This window comes from Pristiophorus japonicus, chromosome 9 (assembly GCF_044704955.1).
Source record: "Pristiophorus japonicus isolate sPriJap1 chromosome 9, sPriJap1.hap1, whole genome shotgun sequence".
NCBI classification, from domain to species: Eukaryota; Metazoa; Chordata; class Chondrichthyes; family Pristiophoridae; genus Pristiophorus; species Pristiophorus japonicus.
In genome coordinates, this window is record NC_091985.1 from 117,479,455 (window position 1) to 117,502,115 (window position 22,661).

Sequence of the window (22,661 nt, forward strand, 5' to 3'; positions counted from 1 at the left end):
GTTTAACTGAGGTTCATCTTCAAAGTAAAGGTGTTAGGGTAGCCCTATGGCAAGGGTGAACAATTATTTGGATTGGAGGGCCACTTAACAAGTTTTGGTGAGCAGTTGAGGGCTGCACAGGCCGCTCAGCAGCTCCTGCCGCTGGAAGAGATATGCATGGCCGCACCGCAAATTTAAAGGGACCGCGCACGTTGGTGAGAATAAAGTGTTAAATTGGTAAATTTGAAACAGGCCAACTCAATTTATCTGGAGTCCTTGTGCTCCGGGATCCACTCCCGTGTCTAAGACGGCAATGAGAACCAGGGTACCAGGAGAGAAAAGATGGTAAAAGAGTCATCGAGATGACTCGGACTAATGTGCAGCTTGAGTTCTGACTCATCCGCCAGCCCCATGGGTTGTATTTTGCCCTTCACTGGGTTAGAAGTTCCACCGCTCTTTACTGACACGGCAGGGACCTGATGTAACTGGGTCTGCGCCAGAGTTACGCCAGGTGACCAGTGGTACCCCTACGGAATTCAGACAACAGCTTTCACCCAATTGCACCAATAAACAAAATAGCATTTTATAACTAAAAGTTCGCTGCAAATTTTTTTTTAAGTTCTCGGTAAACAATCTTCCAATCGATTCGATTGTGTCAGTTCTGCGTCATGCTGTTAATGGTGTTATTTTATATATTTAAAGTATTTATGTTATCGTGCATTTATCTGGAATGTTTAACTCACCTTTCACGTTGCAGTGACGGAGCAGAAACTGAGGATTTGGGTATGAATAACTTTGTTAATTTACAAGCTGCAGATAATGCAGTAAGTTTCTAATTCCCTGTAATTGGTTCAGACATTTCTAGGACTGGTGCAGCAGAAGGTGTCCTACGCCACAGTGTTGATTTATTTTTGAAAACGTGAAAGGGAAGGTTATCGTAACAACACATTGATGTAGTGAACAGATTCGATTTGCCCACCTCTCCTTTTGGTTATGACTCCCCTGCTGCCATGGAGGCAGTGACCCGCCTCTTGACGTTATGTGAGGCTGGGTCAGACTAGGGGTCAGGTGCGGTGGAAGTTCGGCCTCAAAGTCAGACCTTGGGGGGGCTGGATTGACCGTATTTTACTCACCACTGCCCTATGGTCTGCAACATAGAGAGTTCTTTCCTTTCTACATCACCAGTCAGCTGCCAGAATGAACCTAGTTGTAAAAATCCATCAGATCTTGAAAGATTCAATCCTTGAACCCCCAAATTGAATTATATTCAGGGTGGGGGTGAGGCAGGAAAGGGAAGGGGGGGAGGGAGAGAATCCAGAGCATGAAAGACATCAGCATTCAACTCCAAAACGATATTTACTTGCTGCCTTGAGTCTGAGACAAAACATATGGGGCTAGACTTTCCATTATTTTTGCATGCATAACGCCCACAACGTCCATTTTAACGCTGAAATGAGGTGTAACGCCCAAATATCGCCCATTTAGCCATAAAATAGAAACTGATGCCCATTTTTCAGACACTTATCGCTGAGTGTTACTTTCTGCATGTACGTAACGCCGGGAAAAAATAATACCGCCCGCCCACTTTTTTGGAGCGGAATCATCACAATGGACGAAACCAACGTCCACAATATCGCCCAGCGTTACTTTCGGCATGTAATTAATGCCGAAATTCAATAATACCGACCACCTACTTTTTTTTGACATAAAGATCAAATTTGCTGAAACTAACGCCCAGTATATCGCCCAGCGTCACTTTCATCACCTCGGACACATCTCGCCCACAATATCGCTCGCCCAAAACACCGCTCTGAAAAAGTGGAACTGTTCTGAACTAATCACAGCGGTGTGGACGCCATTTTTCAAATCGCAGGTCGCTTCATTGAAAAGGCTGCTTCAACTTCAGGGGAGATTGGATTGATTCTGGAGTTCTTCTCCGGTGAAGTGACCATCTGAACAGACATCTTTTCATACTGTGGACGATTGGGTTTTATTGTAGGTGTCTTTTAGTGTTGAAATTTATTGCCTGTGAACAATCGGCATTATACTTTTATTGGAATGGGGCCAGCCATTTCTCAGTCTGCATCGATTAACATGCAGATTGTGCAATTTACACTCTGCAGCATGTCTAATGCACAGCATTATGTGCCCAATCTAAGACGTGCCAGACTGAGGAGGAGGTCCAGATCATACACACCCTGCACTTACAGGGAGCGGTCTTACCTCAACGTATCCAAGAACACCTGTCTTCAGAGACTGTGCTTCCACAAAGTGGTGATCACTGAAATATGCCAGCTCATCAGGACAGATCTGCAGCGTGCCAGCACCTTCAGGACATCACTGTCCGTCGAGGTCAAGGTCACCGCGGCACTGTCATTCTACGCGTCCGGTTCCTTTCGGGCCTCCACGGTCAACATTTCCCCTCTGTCTCACCATGCCACACATCGCTGCATTAGACAGGTCATGGAGGCCCTGTACGCGCATAGGATGGACTTTATCAGCTTCCCCCAAGACCACGGAAGCTCAGACTTACAGGGCTGGAGCATTCAACCACATTGCTATGTTCCCCAAGGTGCAGGGAGCAATACAGTGTACTCACATCGCCATGCGGGCACCTTCTCAGGACCCAGAGGTTTTTCGCAACAGAAAAGGATTTCACTCCCTGAAGGTCCAACTAGTTGTCAACCACAACCAAATAATTATGGCAGTGAATGCCAAATGTCCGGGCAGCTTCGAATAGGCTCACATCCTGCGTGAGAGCACTGTCTCTGACATGTTTAACAGTCAGCCACAAGGACAATGCTGGATGCATGGTGACAAACGATATGGCCTAGCCACCTGGCTGATGAACCCCCCCCTGTGTGACACCCACACTGAGGTCGAGAGGTGATACAACGAGAGCCACAGAGCCACACGCAATGTGGTCCAGAAAACAATTAGTGTGCTTAAGCAGCGCTTTAGATGCCTGGAGCACTCAGGAGGGGAGCTACAATACAACCCTGAGCAAGTAGCTCAATTGGTGATCGTGTGCTCCATCCTGCACAACCTGGCTATCAGGAGGGTACAAGAATTGTCAGAAGGCACTGATGCTCCACTTCAGGAGAGAGAGGAAGAGGAGGACGAGGGGCTGGATGCTGAACTCGGGCCAGACAATCAGGCTGACTATGCAACCATGCCCATGCCCACGCCCTCTCCAGACCGTAGGAAAGGGCCCATGGTGGCTACATAGCTGCAAGACTCTTACGTCAGGAGTTCATAAATGAGTGATTTGCCTGAAAGAACGTTGCTGTTATTGACAAAGCTGACACACTGCTGTGTGTGCAGCTCAGACATCAATGGTGGGCATCACCTTGGTGCCAGTTAAAGTTTAAGTTGATTCAAGTTAACTTTAATTATACCCTTTCATGTTAAGGAATCACCAGTGTGTAACGGTCCAGCTATCTGAGACAATGCACAACATGGTTATGTTGAATAAAAAACATTTAATACGACCATTGGTCTGAAATCATAAGTATCACAGGCAAAAGCACCCCACCCCCTCCCCACTTTTTCGATCATTGACATCAATCAAATGGTCAATATGTTCAGCAACACAGAACACAAATACAAAGCAGGAGAGTGGTCCCCTCCCCCCATACATTACAACAAATTCCATACACCCAGATGGAGATATAACAAAGCCATCATCTGCGGACATGCAGCTCACTTTCCTTCCCCCCCTTCCATTCTTCTCCCCACCTCTACCCCTACCCCTCCTCGCTCCACGCCGCCTGGCTAAGGAGCTCCTTAGGCAGTGCCTCATCGGGGGGGATGAAGGCAGAGCCGGTGGTTGCACGGGAGCGGGGGGTGCCAAGGTGGGAACATTTTCTGCTCCAGAAGCAGGATCTTGCTCCTGTCTCTCGTGTCGTTGGCACTGGGAGTGTGGGACCTAGGGGTGGAGTGCTGCACTCTGGGACCACTGAGAGGCCTGTGCCAGCAGTGTTCCTGGCTATCGCCTCCTCCATCCGCGGAACATACTCCGTCATGGTGCCGGAAATGCTGGCCAGCTGTCGGGATATGCCCCCCAATGCATGTAAGATCTGGTCACCTATGTCTACAGTCCTCCTGGACAACTTTACCATCTCTCCGCTCTCATCTGCCGCTCGTGGACCAGACCTGCCGCGTCCATGAAACCTCCGCAGGGTCGACGCCGTTCTGGGGACAAATGGTGTGCCCTGTGGCGAGATGCTTGGGCCTGGTACCTCCAGAGTGGGGGTGGGAATGGCTGGCGGAGCATTAGATGGCCTTGGGGTGGAATGCCTTCTGGAGCCTGGTGATGCAGATTCCTCAAAGTCTGCGCTCTCATCCTTAGAGAACAGACTCAGCTGATTGACGGGCGAGAATCGGAGCTCCTCAGCACCAGATGTCGGATCGTCCGGTGAGTCCGGCCCCGCGCCCCCACCTTCTGGCCTCTCTGGTCTTGCCTTGGGACGCGCTGCTGGCTGAGCTGCAAAACACAAATGAGGTTATTGGAGGAGAAGGGGGTGCTAGGGTCACAAGCTGAGTCCAGCGCTACACACAGCATATGCACAACAAAAGCACCACCGTTATCAAAATCATCGCAGACATCACATTTCATGACCGTCAACACATTGTGCATTGCAATGATTCTCATGAGGCCAGCATTATTTATAGGACAATTTTAGAAACCATCTATCATATATTATTGTTCGAATATGAGTGGGTGCGACATCAATTGACTTTAGATCACGCAATGGTGTATACTTTACTCACGTGGCATCACTTCAGGGTCTGCAGCTGCCTGCGTGGTCGTCCGGGGGTGCCTCCCCACGAGTGCGAGCACCCGCTCCTCCATCTCAGCGATGTCACTGGTGGCTGATGGCCTCCCACCCGTTCACCTCTGTTCAAACCTAATCGTCAATAATTTCTTCTGTAAAAGGTAACAGGACGACATGGCATGAGATCATTGCTAGGTACTGTCACAGAGACAGATGCAACACATAACCGACAGATGTAATCATGATTATTATGAAAATACCTAAAGACGTGCACCGTGACCGCAGGCTTTGAGTACAACATTCCCGGTAAAAGTGGAAGACCTCACATCTGATGATAGTCACTCATGGCATCAAATTATATACATACATAAGTACGTGTAAATCAATGTACCACTTACTCTTGCGGATCCGACAAAGTCGTTCCATCGCTTGCGGCATTGGTTGCCCTCACGCACCTCATTGGTTGCCGACGAGACCACCTCTGCTATCTCGGCCCATATCTTCTGGTAGGCCTTTGGGGTGGGCTTCCCACACCCTCCCTGTGTTAAATCACCCCAGCGTGACTCGACCTCCTGCAGGAGGGAGGTATTTGCCTCGTCCGAGAACCTCCTCGCTCTTTTGTGTCCTCCAATATGTTCCTCTCCCAGCTCACTGCTCTCGCCAGCGTCAGTCTGCACAGTGTGCTTTGTCGCCTCCTCCTCTTCCTCCATTATAGGCACCAAATTCAGGAAAATATCTGGCTGGTAACAGCTAATTTTTTTTCCCAATTTACTATAAAGCTCGAAACTCTCCCTCCTTCCTCCCAAAGCAGCCACACCACACCCACACACGCCATCACTCCCTCTCAGCTCCCTTTCTCTCTGTCTCCTCTTATGCGCATGTCATGATGACCCTTGACCTCCTGAATCATGGGAATCGAGCATTGCCATTCCGTTGCTAAGGACGGCAACACTTTACGGCAGAAGGTCAGGGAGATTTAACGCCTATGCCCATTTCATATTGCTTGCAGTAACGCCCAATTTTTAAAATGGAGACTGGGGCTTTGAAAATGGGCGACAAGCCGGAAATAACACCCATTTTTGGGCGATCTGAACGAAAGTGTAAAATCTAGCCCATTCTTTCAATACCAAGGTTGCTGCTGCTGCTGTTATTGATAATGACTGAGGTTGCAGCGAGGAAGATCAAGAAGAGGGTTGGCGCAATGACGCAGCCCTGCTTGACCCCGGTCTGGACATGGATTAGGTCTGTCGTGGATCCGTTGGTCTGGATCACAGCTTGCATGTCGTCATGGAGCGGGCGGTGGATGGCGACAAACTTTTGGAGGCAGCCAAAACGGAGGAGGATGCTCCATAGTCCCTCACGGTTAACAGTCCAAATGGTCCAAAGGGACCATTCCCTCGGTGACACCCTAGTTCGCTCTTACATCACCGTAACATGTGCCCTCCTTCCTCTGGCACCTTTCAATGCGACCACAGTAGATGCAACACTGTCATTCAACTCCTCTCACACCATCATCCAGGGCCCCAAACACTTGCAGAATGGGCATGTAATTAAAAATTAACTTCAAAATAGATAAGTGTGAGGTGGTACTTTTTGGTCGGAAGAATAAGGAGGCTACATACACCTTGGAAAATAAGTGTCAAAATAGAGTAGAGGGACAGAGAGAACTGAAAGAAAGACTTGCATTTATAGTGTGACTTTCACAACCTCAAGATGTTCCAAAGCGCATTACAGCCAATGGAGTATTTTTGAAGTGTAGTCACTGTTGGTATCTGGGAGTACAGATACTCAAATCATTAAAAGTAGCTATACAGGTTAATAAGGCCATAAAAAGCAAATAAAGCACTGGGGTTCATTTCTAGAGGGATAGAAATGAAAAGCAGAGAAGTTATGTTAAACTTATGTGGAACCTTGGTTAGACCACACTTTGAAGTATTGTGAACAGTTCTGGTCTCCATATTATAAAAAGGATTCAGAGGCACTGGAGAAGGTGTAAAAAAAAATTACTAGAATGGTACCAGAACTGAAAGGTTATACCTATCAAGCAAGATGGAACAGGCTTGGAGCTGTTTTCTTCAGAAAAAAGAAATCTGAGGGGTTACCTGATAATGGTCTTTGAGGTTATGAAAGGGTTTGATGGAGAGAACTAGGGGCTATAAATATAAGATAATCACTAATAAATCCAATCGGGAATTCAGGAGAAATGTCCTTACCCAGAGGGTGGTTAGAATGTGAAACTCGCAACCACAAGGAGTAGTTGAGGTGAATAGCCTAGAGTCATTTAAGGGAAAGCTAGATAGATACATGAGGGAGAAAGATATGGAAGGTTATGTTGATGGGGTTAGATGAAGGCTGGAGTAAGCTCATATGGAGTATAAGCACCAGGATGGCGGTTGGAGAAAGCGCAAGAGGTCCAGCAGCTAGCTGACAACCACGACGTGTGTGGATTCTTTAGCGCAGTCAAGACCACCTACGGCCCAAACACCCAAACAGTCGTACCCCACTGCGGGCCAAGAATGGAGAGGTGCTCATCAAGGACAGAGAGGCAGTCAGTGCCTGCTGGAAGGAGCATTTCGAAGATCTCCTTAACCGAGACTCTGTCTTCGACGCAAGTGTCTTCGACTCCATCTCATAGCATGCTACCCGCCACCACCTCAGCAAAACCCCAGCCCGGCATAAGTTTGAAAAGGCCATCTGACAACTGAAGAACAACAAGGCCTCCGGAGCAGATGGATTCCCCGCCGAGGTACTGAAGCATGGTGGAGCAGCACTATTGGCACGAATACATGAACTCATTTCTCTTATTTGGAATGAGGAGAGCATGCCAGGGGATCTCAGAGACGTAATCGTGACCATCTTCAAGAAAGGTGACAAGTCCAATTGCGGTAATTACAGAGGAGTTTCCCTGCTGTCTGCACAGGGAAAGTTATCACAATAATCCTCCTCAATGGCTGAAGAGCTCCTCCCAGAGTCGCAATGCGGATTCCGCCCACTAAGGGGCACAATGGGCATGATCTTCACCGTGCGTCAAATTCAAGAGAAATGCAGGGAACAGCACCAACCTCTGTACATGGCCTTCTTTGATCTCACAAAGACTTTCGCCACTGTCAACCGAGAGGGATTATGGAGTGACCTCCTCAAATACAGCTGCCCTCAAAAGTTTGTCACTGCTCTCCACCTGCTTCACGATGACATGCAAGCCGTGATTCTGACCAACGGATCTACCACAGATCCAATTCACGTACGGACCGGGGTCAAGCAAGGCCGCATCATCGCACCAACGCTCTCCTCGATCTTCCTTGCTACAATGGTCCATCTCACCCTCAGTCAGCTCCCCGCTGGAGTGGAGCTAATCTACAGAACAAACGGGAAACTGTTCAAACTCCGTCGCCTCTAGTCCAGAACCAAGGTCCTCCCATCCTCTCATTGAATTACAGTATGCAGACGACGCTTGTGTCTGCGCACACTTGGAGGTCAAACTCCAAACCAACGTCAACACCTTCACGGAAGCGTACGAGAGTATGGGCCTTACACTAAATATCCATAAGATAAAGGTCCTCTACCAACCTGCCCCCGCCACACAGTACTGCCCCCCAATTATCAAAATCCACAATGAGGCCTTTGACAACGTGGACCATTTTCCATGCCTCGGGAGCCTACAGTCAACAAGGGCAGATGTTGATGATGAAGTCCAACACTGCCTTCAGTGCAGCCTTCGGTCACCTGAGGAAGAGAGTGTTTGAACACCAGGACCTCAAACCCGGCACCAAACTCATGGTCTACACAGCAGTGGGGATACCCGCCCTCCTATATGCTTTAGAGACATGGACCATATACAGCAGGCACCTCAAAGCACTGGAGAGGTACCACCAACGTTGCATCCGCAAGATTCTGCAAATCTATTGGCAGGATAGACGCACCGACGTCAGTGTTCTCACTCAGGCCAACATCCCCAGCATCGAAGCATTGACTTTTCTCAATCAGCTCCGTTGGGCAGGCCACATCGTCCGCATGCCCGATACGAGACTCCCAAAACAAGTGCTCTACTCGGAGCCCCGACATGGCAAGAGAGCCCCAGGTGGGCAGAGGAATCGCTTCAAGGATTCCCTCAAAGCCTCCTTGAAAAAGTGCAACACCCCTACTGACACCTGGGAATCCCTGGCCCAAGACCACTCAAAGTGAAGGAGAAGCATCCGAAAAGGCGCCGAACACCTCAAGTTTCTCCGCTGAGAGCAAGCGGAAGCCAAGCGCAAACAGCGGAAGGAGCGCACGACAAACCAAGCATCCCATCGACCTGCCCCTTCAACCGCTGTCTGCCCCACCTGTGACAGAGACTGTGGGTCCCGCATTGCACTCATCAGTCACCTGAGAACTCATTTTTAGTGTGGATGCTAGTCATCCTTGGTTCCGAGGGACTGCCTAAGAAGAGAAGAAGGACCTGTTGGGTCTAATGGCCTGTTTCTGTGCTGTAAATACTATGAAACTCCTTCTGGTTGAGACAGCAATTTACTTGTACTTCCACTAACCGAATATACTGTATTTGCTGCTCGCATTGCGGTCTTCTCCACATCAGGGAGACCAAATGTAGATTATGTAATTACTGCTGAACCATTCAGTTTTGTCAAAGTGCGATTCTGAGCTCCCTGCCCTTTGCTACTTTAATTCTTTGTCCCACTCCCACTCTGATCTTTATATCTTTGGCCTTCTACACAATTCAAGCTCGGTGAACAGTACCTCATCTTTCTGCTAGGTACTTCGCAGTCCTCTGGCATTAATATTAACTTCAATAACTTCAGACCTCAAACACAGCTTCCATTTTCCCTTTGACAGTAGGTGCTAGTAGGTGTAGGATGAATGTACAAGTGCTGGTATTACTTTGCCCTCCTCCGGGTCATTTCAGTTTCTTGGAGGTGCTCAACACTTTTGTTAGGCAACGGTATTAAAAGTTACGGAAACAAGGCGGATAAATGGAGTTAAGATACAGATCAACCATGATCTAATTGAATGGCGGGATAGGCTCGAAGGGCTGATTGGCCTGCTCGTGTTCCTATGTGCACCAGTAAAAATCTGATTGAGTGCTATCCTGTTTTTCCCTTGGATATCATTTTAAATTGCACGAGTTACTTCGTGTTTATCAGTCGCACTCCATTCCTTCCTCCCCTTTGCAATGTCAGACTCCTTCCTCCTCCACACAACTGTACACTAGCCATCAAGAAGTAGGATTTTAAATCCTGCTGTATATGGATGACAATTCTTGCACTGTTTTCCCTCCCTTCCCCTAAACACCAGCACCCAATCTCTTGTGGCTGTCTAGCAAGACTCCACCTATTGAAATACAAATGAACTGATCTGGAAATTAGATGAGGGTCAATGGCACACGTTGGCGAAAATGCTCACCACATTCCTTCTGCTGGCCCAGACCTGTAGGTAACTAAAGGTGCGTTTGCTTTTCTTGAGCATTTTTATTTCATTTGCTGTGATTAAAATGGCCTGTTTCGTAGATGAACAGGAGCAGAGTGAAATGTGATTCAGTTTCTTTCCCGACAAAGAAGTCGTTGCATAGCAAATTTTGAATATGCAAATGTGGAAATGTTTGCTAATCTGAGGATTTTCCTTTTATAGTGCAGCACAGAATTGTGGAACCTGTATTATTGTTGTATTTCACAGTGTGTTATTAGTGGTCTGTTTTTTTTAAATAGAAAAATTGATGTGATGTGATCGATTTAATGCGTGCATAATAGTTTACAATTGAGCTAAAACCATAAATGAGATTGGCTGGCATAACTGCCCAATAGTGTCAAATAGTTTTTAGTATTTCTTGCTATTTATAATAGAGTACATTTTTCCCATAATAATGTCAATGGACAGAAGAGAATATTGCTTACTAATGTGTTTATTGCAAAACAAGCAGATTTTAAATAGTTTTTATATTTGTGTTTTTTTTTTAAAAAGAGGACAGCAACAAGACAAGAAGAACTTAAAGAACGAGCAAGACTTCTTTTGGAACAGGCGAGGAGGGATGCAGCTTTAAAAGCAGGAAATAAACAGTTAACCATCCAATCAATAACACCAACTCGCAACAAGCACTTGAGTGAGGTAATGCTCTGAAATTGCAGTTACTGGGACACAATTTGTAGTCCAACCAGACCCCCTGTGGCATTACTTACATTAGGATGTAACGACAGGAGCATTACACCCTGAAGTACACAATATATTATTATATAATGGGAGCGGATCTACTGCGGTGTTGCCAACAGTTAGTTACAGGATTATGGTGTTTTAGATCAGGAGCATTATACTAGGTAGTACACAATGTATTATTCTGCTAAGGGACAGCATGTGTATAACCTGGCCAGTTCCCTTAACACTACTAGATTCCTTTAAGGCTATAACATCCTGAGCTTGATTAGAAGCTAATTGCTAAGGTCAGTTAGAAAATATTTTCTGCTGCTGGAAAAACTTTTTTTGGAAGACTGAAAATTATTGGCTTTCTTTTTTATTAATACTTGAATAATGATACAGGTGCAGCGCCTAAAATCCGGAACCCTCAGGACCAAGGCCGTTCCGGATTCCAGGCTTTTCCGGACTTTAGATTTGTTTTCTGACGTCACGAATCCAGAAACACTCGAGCCCAGGTTCGGGTATTTCAGAACGTCAGAAAGGGGGGGATTCCCGCCAAGGAGGTTGTCGGGCCGTCCGGCCCCGCCTAGGAGGTTGTCGGGCCGTCCGGCCCCGCAGAGGAGGTTGTCGGGCCGTCCGGCCCCGCCGAGGAGGTTGTCAGGCCGTCCGGCCCCGCCGAGGAGGTTGTCTGGTCGTCCGGCCCCGCCGAGGAGGTTGTCGTCGGGCGGGCCCCGCCGAGGAGGTGTTCAGGCGGGCCAACCCTGCCGAGGAAGATATTGTCGGGCAGGGCCCCGCCAAAGAGGTCGTCGGGCGAGCCAGCGAGGAGGCCCCGAGGTAAAGGCAGTGGCGGTGGGCAAGGCAAGCGGCGGCGAGGTAAGGGCATTGGGGGCGAGGCGAACGCCGGCTAGGCGTGGTCCGAAGTTGGGCAGCGGTGGGGTCCTGAGGTCGGCAGGGTCGTCGGGTCCGGATTCCGGAACATTTTACAGATTCCGGACAACCCTGCCACCAATCGGTCCGGTTTCTGGAACATTCAGGATTCCGGAACTCCGGATTCTCAACGCTGCACCTGTACGGATATTTGGAAGTGTGACAAAGTACAATAACCAAAGTGTAACAAAACTTATCTACTAATGGATCTCATGTGGTGGTGCTCCCAGTGAGCCAGAGGACATGCCACTTCATTATATTTTGAGGGCCACTGATTTTTTGGTGATTTAATAAGGAAATTGTGTTTTAATTGAAAATATTATGGGTGTATTAGTGGTATTGTCAGAGTCAACTTATAAAGTACTTGCATTTAGGTAGCATCTTTCACGACCTCAAGCGTCCCAAAGCACTTCATAGCCAATGAAGTATTTTTGAAATGCAGTCACTGTGGTAATTGAGTGAAACATTTGAGGTTCAGGCAATCATTAAAGCAGTGCAAACCAAATTAAAACCTAGATATCTGAATAAGAAACTTCCCCCATTAAGTGCTAAATCCATTATTATACCCAGATTACTATGTGTTTCATCTTTCATTGTTTATGCACGATTCATTGTTCCATGCATTTCCATCCAGTTGTTGTTAAATTAACACTAGGTGGGTTCATTCAAAGTTTAATTACTATTTAGGTTGCAGCTCAGATCAGAACTCTGGCTTTGTCTTTTAATTTACCTTACCAATGCCAGTTTTTTTTTAAAGGCAGCAGATATTCTGACTCCAATATGTACTGTTGCTAGAGAGTTGATCTGTACATTTCAAATGATTGTCTTTGTTTTTATTTATTTTTAAGTGTGACATAGAAATTTGAGTGTCGCACTTGAATTGTGATGGATAAAAAATGTGCACTTGCATCATTGTTATTGTATTACCAGCAGATGTCGCAGGATATGGTTCATGGTGCGTTGGAAATAGGTTGTTTTTATTACATTTGGAGTGTCATGCCATTCAAGGTACAATGGGGTTGAACTTCGGTACTGCTGTTTTTGAGACGGTGTCACCGCCTGAGTGCTGATTTTAGCGCCGGGCATTAGGTGCAGCCTCAAAGTCCTAAATTCAGTTTTACGCCCAAAGATTAGAGAGCAGCACTAAAAAGTGGCATTGCACACTCGTCCTCGGGCGGGAGTTCAGGAGGCTGACTGAATTTCCCGACGGGAGGCTGCTGCCATGCTAGAAAAAAATTGGGGAAAAGAAATAACGAAAACTTCTCCGATCCACACACACACTTCCCCATTCTTAAAACTAATGAACACATGCAGAAATAAATAAAGAGAAAAACTCACCTTCCTTTCTAGGCGATTCTGCCCGAGGTCTGCTCTGTTACGACAGCTTTTTCCTGGCTGTACAGCTGCCTGTTTGTGCGGCAGCTGCACAAATCAAATGTCGCGACAGAGGCTTCAAAGAGGCGTTGTACGCTGGATGACGTCACCATGCGGGTGGCATTAGCCGGCACAGCGTTGCTTCTTGGCACCTCTGCTAAAGAGCCCACTGAATCTAGGGTGAGGCATCGGCGCCACTTACCGACAACGGTAGGCATTTGTCACCCATTGGCCGCCTCCCACGCATGGTAACGGGCGACGTACAAAATCCAATTTCGACCCCAATATATAATTGGGGGTGCTAACAGATGGTTGTTGAATATGCCAAATTTCATTTTTATTTGGTGGTCTGGGTTCTCTGCCTCTCCGAACAGAAAGTAAACATATGGCTGCTTTTTAACTTTCAACTATTAAAATTTTATCAGCAACTTTTGCACCTTTTGGAAAGTGGACCGGGGGGAAGGGGGAGGCGGTTGTCAAAATGCTTGCAAAGTATGTACTCTGGATGGCCGATCTTCTTGTGAATCACATTTCTGAAATTTACCTCAAGTAAAAGTCTAGTCTTGAACAGAGGACTCTATAAACACAGCCTTGACTGTTGCAGTATTTTTCTGGGCTAAAAACATGATAACATGGTTTATGCTGTTAGGTTTTTAGACAAAAAAAAACAACTACCTCACTAGTTTCGGTTTTTCCCACTCTACCGTAACAGCCAAGGCTGTGTTTACAGAGTCCTTTGTTCCAGACTAGACTATCTGTCGATTAAAATCTCTAAAATTTGCTTCAGAAAATATATTTCAACTTGACCCTTCACTGCCGCTGTATTGTCTGACATCCAGTCTGGTAGAGCCGCTGTTTCCAGTTAAACATTGGGAAGATTGAAGCCATCATCTCTGGCTCCCCAACACAAACTCTGTATCCTTACCATCAGTTCTTTCCCCTCTTCCCTTTTAGCTGCAAGAAACGTACCAAAACCAATGGTTTGCATTACTTTTTTGAAATTTAATTGCCCAGATACATAGACCCAGAAGTTTGGCTGGATAGCGCCTGTTATTTGGCCGCTAACCAGTCTACTTGGGTCCCAATATGGCAAGCAGGAAGCACGTGCACATTTCCAGCTGGAAGTCTGCCACATGCCATATTGACTAAGGTGCATGCACCAGTGTCAGGAGCGGACGTCGGGATTATTTATAAGGCAGAATATTTGATTTAAATGCGGATCCTGCGCGCTTGCAAGACCCGTTATCAATATTCAAATGCTCCAGCACTTCTCTCTCTACATGCTGAATTTACACAGCACGACAGGCCGCTTACCAGCAGGAAGGCCCATTCACCAGTGATATTTAAAGGAATCAGGCAGTACAGGGTGCATACAGGTTATTTTCTAGTTTCTCATTTCAAGCTGCTGTTTAACTTCTGGATGTTTTATGGTGTATTTTATCGCTCTGGAAAGTTCTCTTTGTTTAAACAGAGCAAGATTTTGCTGGTGTTACACTTTTGTTGGCTGCCTCACAGAGAGTTTGGATGCAGTCATGGGTGGTCTGCCAGAGCTGCCCTCGAGACTCGAGGGTGAGGAAGAGAGCAGGAGCAGAATCGGAAGGAGGAGTGCATTGCGCAGGTGGCCATATCCAAAGTGGGTCTTTAGGGAGCACTTCTCCTAATTAAATTTACTCAGGAACAATGTCTCAGTAAACTTGATGTATTACAGTAGTGGGCATGGTGCTATTGGGGTCAGGCTGCAGGAGCTAATAGTGGGTGTATGAGTCTGTACTCCAGATATGCACTACGAGGCACAACGGACATGATTTTTGCAGTGTGACAGCTGCAGGAAAAATGCAGGGAACAGCGCCAGCCCTTATACATGGCCTTCTTCGACCTTACAAAGGCCTTTGACACTGTCAACCGCGAGGGTCTATGGAGCGTCCTCCTCTGTTTCGGATGCCTCCAAAAGTTTGTCACCATCCTCCGCCTGCTCCACGACGACATGCAGGCCATGATCCTTACCAACAGATCCATTACAGACCCAATCCATATCCGGACCGGGGTCAAACAGGGCTGAGTCATCACCCCAACCCTCTTCTCAATCTTCCTCGCTGCCATGCTCCACCTCACAGTCAACAAGCTCCCTGCTGGAGTGGAACTAAACTGCAGAACAAGTGAGAACCTGTTCAACCTTCGCCGTCTCCAGGCCAGGTCCAAGACCACCCCAACCTCTGTCGTCGAGCTACAGTACACGGACGACGCCTACGTCTGCGCACATACAGAGGCTGAACTCCAGGATATAGTCGACGTATTTACTGAGGCGTACGAAAGCATGGGTCTTACGCTAAACATCCGTAAGACAAAGGTCCTCCACCAGCCTGTTCTCGCCGCACAGTACTGCCCTCCAGTCATCAAGATCCACGGCGCGGCCCTGGACAACGTGGACCATTTCCCATACCTCGGGAGCCTCTTATCAACAAAAGCAGACATTGACAACGCGATACAACACCGCCTCCAGTGCGCCAGTGCAGTCTTCAGCCACCTGAAGAAAAGAGTGTTTGAAAACCAGGCCCACAAAACTGCCACCGGGCTCATGGTCTACAGAGCTGTAGTAATATCCGCCCTCCTGTATGGCTCAGAGGCATGGACCATGTACAGTAGACACCTCAAGTCACTGGAGAAATACCACCAACGATGTCTCCGCAAGATCCTACAATTCCCCTGGGAGGACAGACGCACCAACATTAGCATCCTCAACCAGACCAACATCCCCAGCATTGAAGCACTGACCATATTTGATCAGCTCTGCTGGGCGGGCCACATTGTTCGCATGCCAGGCACAAGACTCCCAAAGCAAGCGCTCTACTCTGAACTCCTTCACGGCAAACGAGCCAAAGGTGGGCAAAGGAAATGCTACAAGGACATCCTCAAAGCCTCCCTGATAAAGTGCAACATCCCCACTGACACCTGGGAGTCCTTGGCCAAAGACCGCCCTAAGTGGAGGAAGTGCATCCGGGAGGGCACTGAGCACCTCGAATCTCATCGCCGAGAGCATGCAGAAAACAAGCGCAGGCAGCAGAAAGAGTGTACGGCAAACCTGCTCCCCCCGCCCTTTCCCTCAATGACTATCTGTCCCACCTGTGACAGAGACTGTGGTTCTCGTATTGGACTGTTCAGCCACCTAAGAACTCATTTTAAGAGTGGAAGAAAGTCTTACTCAATTCCGAGGGACTGCCTATGATGATGATGATGATGCCGACCAATGGGCAATTCGAAGAATTCGATTAGTTTTCAATTAAGAATCATTTTTTTCCTTTACTCTTCCTTAATAATTTTCTCCTCTCTGCGCCCCCTCCACCCCAAATACATTTTCCTTGTTCGGTACCCACAGAATGATATTCTGTCATCTAACTTCTCAACCAAGTGACCATAATTCAGGTGCGAGTTTTGATAGTGGATGTCAGCAGTATTATTGAGGGTGACACAGCTGAGCCTAATCCTGTCCTCACTCTGCATCCAATCATGTGCATTTCCAACAATGGGACACTGGCTGCTGATCGGGAGCAGGAATCCTGGCAAATTTTCTAAGCCTAACCTAAGGATGCTGAGGTTGTAACACCCTACCGCCACTTTGCCTCTCTGGCTGAGATTAGCTACTCAACATGGGCAGAGGGCCAACCTGGACCTTTCCTGGTCAGCAACTCATGGGATAAATGAGCTGGGCCACCTGGAAGCTAAAAGAACGGTATTCTACACACACATTGTTACAAGGTGAGGATTCTCTACACTTGAAGATTCTCAAATTTTTCAGTGATCCGTATTAGAGTCATGAATCATAGCATGGTAGAATATAACGAAGTAATAGAAGATGTAAAGAGGCAATAATAAAAATTGCCATTGTTTGTAGTGCCAACATTTGATGCATTATCAGACTTGCAAATTTTGGGGAGTTCCACAAAAGTTTGAGAGGACTGTTATGATATTTAGCCATCAGAAACTTACACTATCCAAATTGTGGTGCAGAGCACAAATGAAAGCAGACGGCACTGGTAAGTGGTATTTCGTTTTACCTGAAATTTTAGCTATAAATCCATTCCTTTTAAAAGGTGTGTTTGGTTAATCTTAGCTTTTATGTAAGACTACATGCAGTCTTTGATATGCATTATTTGAAGATTACAGTTAAAAAGCATGATTAAAGTGTCTTGCTTCCTTGTGATATAAATTCAGAATCGGAATTTTTATCTCCAGCTTCATTTTTTTTTTACATAAATGAAACCTATTCTATTTCAGACACACAGGCTGTTTGGTGGGTGATAATGTTAAACGGTATTGTTGAAGTATAGTTGATATTCCAAGAGGAGGGTTGCGCCATAAAGTAAAATTGACAAGGGCATATTGTAGATAGAGGACATGAAAGCATTACAGTGTATTGGAAAAAAGCATGCAGGTTTTTTTCTGACAGTGATTTAATAATACCATCAAGAATAAGGACAAATAAATATTTGTATTAGTTATGTAAGCATCTAAGTTTATGGATGAAATGCTGGGTTCTCTGTGTGCTACCATTAAAAGTAATAACTGCGTATAGAAAAAGTCAACTAATTTTACAGATTACAAACCTAGAAGTGATTCCAATAAAATACAAGGAGGGGTGGAGCAGGCGGCAAGTAGGAGGAGGGAGAAGGAGGGATGTGGGAAAGGGCCCAAAGGAGTGTTGGTGGTTGGGGGGGGGTGGGTGGGGAGGAGAGAGGATGGGAGTGGTGAGGAGGAGGAATTCAGGTCAGAGGGTGTAGGGGATTGAGGCATGGCGAAGTCATCATTGGGGAGGAGAAATATAGTCAGTGCGGTGCAATGAATGGGAACTGTAGTCAAGTGTTACTGTAAAAGGGGAATTGAAGTGCAGTAAGGGTAACTTGTGAGGGGCTACTGCAGCAAATAAGCAAGTAAATAGCCAGTAGGTGGACTGGACTTGGAAATGCAACATTGTGGAGAAGGGAGAATCTTGCAGTGCGGGGGAGTTTCTTCCATAAACAGCATGCATAGGTACTATTACTTGGGCTCAAGGTACAATCTTCTCTTTCCCTAACCCACATTTTCCAATCACCAACAGACTGCCCATGTCCGGAGAAGCTAATGTAACCCTTGCAATGTAAACAGACAAAGTATGCTTAAGATTCCACCTTTCACCTAAACGATTATAATTGCCAGACATCTCCACATACACAAAGGAACAAACACCTTTTTTCATATAAACATTGACATATGCACAGGAGTCTGTCTCTGATTAAAGAACTCCCAACTTTATCTCCTGTGGCCTGAGGAACAGGGAAAGAGAGACATATACTGAGGTGTAATTGGGGAAAGGGGAAAGGACTGAGAGAGAAACTGTCTTGAATGGAGGGGAACAAATAAGGAAAGAGAGTATCTTAGGATCCAGGTTGTGAGGGTCAGACAGAGAGATGCTACTTAAGGTGGAAAGTGACCATGCACAAGTTATGTGGCCAGCTGAAAATATAAGGGAAATAAAAAACATTCAGAAAGATTGGGAACAATTAAAGGCAAAGGAATGATCAATACATTTTAATGTTGGTGTATTTATAAGGCTGAAACTGAAACAAGAAATGTGTACAGGGCAATAGTCCAGTGGATTTGTCCAATGCACAGGGATTATCACCAGGTGCATCCCCTCACAGGGAGGACATTACTAAGATTTCAGGAAGGGTTTAACCATCCAAACTGATACTTTCAACAAAAGAATGAAAAACAAAAGTTTAATTAGAACATTAATGTTGGGGAAAGTGAACCATGTACTGCCTACTGATCACAGCAGAAATCTAGTGAGGCAACGGCTACTGTGTGTTAGTGCACAGGAGTCACTGTTCTAGAATCTAATGAAGGCATGTCCATTAGTAAAGGTCGATCATAATTTGGGTGTGATTATTGATTATTCACTTTAAATTACTTAAGTCACTATAAAGCTGTTAATAATAAAGCTAATCAAAAACTAAGTTGCATCTTGAAGGCAGGTCTCTATAAATTGAAGCAAGTTATTCCAACTGTATCGAGATGACTCTCTCTTCCCCAATTCCCTGCCCCTCCTCAACCCAAAGAGCAGCGGCAATGTGGTACAGACTGATGGTGAAAGTACTTGATCTGGTGGTAAACTATATTTTTTTAAATGAATTAGTATCTGATTAAGAATAGTTTAAGGTTATGTGAATTTGTACAGACTGAGATGATGAAAACTCCACAGGATACAATGGGCCAGAAATTGCACATTTAAAATAGTGAAGTAACAGCATTTGTCATTTTTATCCCTTTGAAACTGACTGCAGCTTCAGGATTTAACGCATGCGCACCTAAACGCAAAAATCCTAAAGCTGCGGTCAGTCATTCACTGCTCCAATACTGTGGCACACTGCCCCTCACCCCCACCCCCTCAAGCTGTCAATCGGTGAAATCAGTGAAACAGATGAAAACTTGGGCTTTTCCATGGTAATAGCGCTGTTAAATACCCCATTAAATGTTAGGACTTGTTGGATTACATGTAACTGGGGTTTTAAAAGTGTGCTAATTTCAATTTTTAAGAAACTTGAAAAAAGATATATTTTTATTAAAAGTTTGTTCATGATATTTCAGGTTCTACCTTATTCCCATGTAAGACTTCCAATCTTTGTTTTGCTCTCTGTAACATTTTTTAAAAGTTGGGATAAAAGCAGGTTCTCATTTCCTCATTCCCTATCTGTGAGAATGCTGCAATGTGATTGGCTGCTTAGACAGCTTGTTGTCGTCACAGCAGATCTCACTACACTGCACTAAAATCAATTATGCATCGGAAAAGAAAAACTTCTCACCACAGAGATTACGAGATCTCTGTGAGCAGCTTTCTTTGGGACCAGCAGCGAATGCCTTTGCCATACCAAGGGGTATAGCGAAAAAGCAGGAATGGGATACTGAAGTTGTATGTTCAGCCATGAACTCATTGAATGGCGGTGCAGGCTCGAAGGGCCAAATGGCATACTCCTGCACCTATTTTCTATGTTTCACCGCTGACTAAATTCCGGGCTATTGATTCCTCTGCTGCTGGTGACAACCTGGGGAATGGGGGAAATGAATGGGAGGTTGGTGTGTGCCTGGCCTGGCTGGCCAGAGTGGAACAGTGGAGATGTGCATATAGGTTCTTTGGAATTGTACTTTGCTACTGTTACAGATTGAGGAGCATTTCTCCCACAAGTTCCCTCAAGGGATTAAATAGGTTGGATGCATTTTATGGCCAGGAAATGGTCTAAGGAAGGGAGTGGACTTAATGGGCTGAATGGCCCTTATTTGAACCATGTATCTATAATTTATAAAATATTATGTAAGAAATTAGACAACAGTTTAAAACAAAAGCGCACTTGGCTAAGAAAAAAGTAAAAGCATTTACAGAGTTCAAAAGAAGGCGTTCTAGAAAAGAAATCTTGCGATGCAAAAATTCAGTCCACAACTGCATTCTCTGACAATTGTTTACATTTTATTCAAATGTTATGTTTTAGAACAAAGAATAAATGTCTTTATTTTGAAACCTAAATTCAATTTTTAAAATGTCAGCTAATGACCACTTCAAAACATCGCCTGTTAAACAGCATAGTTCCTGACTCAGTCATTTGTCTACAGTGATGTCATCCTATCCAGAATATATTTCAGGAAGGTAAAATAACAACTACTGTGGTGGTTTTAAAGGTATACATTTATAACAGAATTGAACACTTGGTAAGGACATAGTGTTGGCGAGTAAACTTGAACTATGTAATCGTTTAAGTGGGGTGAAGATCTCTAGGAATTATGGATATTAGCTCAGTAATAGTTTATGGTTTTAGGATTCGATTGAAGTATTGAACTGATGAAAAGGTTTTATCTCCTAGTATTCTACTGCCTAATGCCTGCTAGTGGCACTGTTAAGCCAGTAAGACTTTTATTTCACATACTAGATATCTCAAGTGCCTTTGATAACAGTTAATATTAATTGTTCTGTACATTCCTCAGTTGTTGTTCATAGGTGGTCTTCATAATCAATTGATACTTTTATCCAGAGTACTGTAATGGCTAGCCTCCAGCAGTGAGCAAATTGGTAATTAATGAACAATCACTGGTATTGTAAACTGCATCCCGTTAATTTTCCCTTTGAGTTTTGGGAAGTGTCATCTCCATTAGGATGCCATCAGTAACATTGTCGCATCTCGCGATGGCCCCTTGGCATGAAACCACATCGGCAGGATTTCTCAGCCATTAGTAGATCAGAGAAGCAATTTCACAGTGTTTGGCCTGGGTAATTAAAGTACCAAGTACTGGGTAGAGTTGGGAATTCATGCTCAATTCCAGAAATACCAGGTGAGCTTCCTTGTGTTCAGTGGGACGTTATGATTAGTTTAATTGGGCTTTGTTTGATTTTAGCCGCCGAGACAATTTGTGCCATGGCAATCCAGTGACTTTTCATTTCTGTGTCTGTGACCTGTACTGACATGAACTAGTACAAAACAATACTTTAAAGTAGAAACTCTTCTTTTTAGTCACAATACATGTCATTGCTGCTGGCAATAGAATGAAGTACAAGCATAAAGATGTATAGAAAATGAAGTGAACGCAGTTAAGTGTGAGGAGTCACATGTTCCTTGAGTGACTTATATTAGCTTTTTTTTGTTATCTTCCAGTGGTTGCCTATTAAAATAAAATAGTTTGGTGGGGCATTTAGGCCTAACCATTGGGGTGTTTCAAGCAGGCTTGTCAGTTGATGTTCTTGAATTGACTTGAACTGAGATCAAAGCTTTTTTCAAAATGGAAAATCAGAGAAAGACAGCTCCTTCAATTGCACTACAAGGGCTAATCAAAGCATCAGTTCTCACTGCACAATGTCCATCTTTATTCTCGGCTTTTGTCGTTGTTAACTGTTGTACAGTATAAGCTTTAGAAAAAATAAACTGATTGCAATTGCCAACTGAAAACACTGATCATGTCCTAGAACAATACAACAATGCTGTAATGTCAAAATAATTCCTTTTGGAATATTGTTTGAACTGTGTATTTGTTTAACATGGTAGTTCACAAAAACCTTTTTACCTTAAAGATATATGTCCCTGTAAAATCTTCCAGTGGCATATTACAATTCTGTACATGGTCTTAATTGAATTTGGTTCCAAAACATTTTCTGTTAGCAAATATAATTGCAATGTAAATCTAAAGCTGTTTATGATTCAAACAAATTGTGGGTTAGCCCTAGATAGCAGATGAAAGTCTGAAAATTTATAGCTATAAAGAAAGTAATTGTTGGGCTAAAGTTTATTTACAACAGCATGGGATATAAATAATGTTTGAAAATCTTACACACAGGGAACCTGTGAGATTATTGTAGAAATAAAATGTAGACATTCAGGAGGATTTTACTGCTAGTCTGGGGCTGGGAGGTCTACCCTAAAATTACATTTTTCTCTTTCTCTCTTTGCCTGAACGCAGGGCTTAGAATTC

The 22,661-nt window shown here is 45.1% G+C and overlaps 1 protein-coding gene across 4 annotated transcripts in view; it reads left to right on the forward strand.

The window, feature by feature from the left end:
* The window catches only part of ehbp1 (EH domain binding protein 1), a 499,650-nt gene that overhangs the window by 348,151 nt on the left and 128,838 nt on the right, over positions 1 to 22,661 (forward strand). For all 4 annotated transcript variants that reach the window (XM_070889745.1, XM_070889742.1, XM_070889744.1 and 1 more), the window contains one exon: positions 10,710 to 10,853. In XM_070889745.1, coding sequence (XP_070745846.1) covers positions 10,710 to 10,853 — 144 coding nt within the window. The remainder of the gene's footprint in view (positions 1 to 10,709; positions 10,854 to 22,661) is intronic.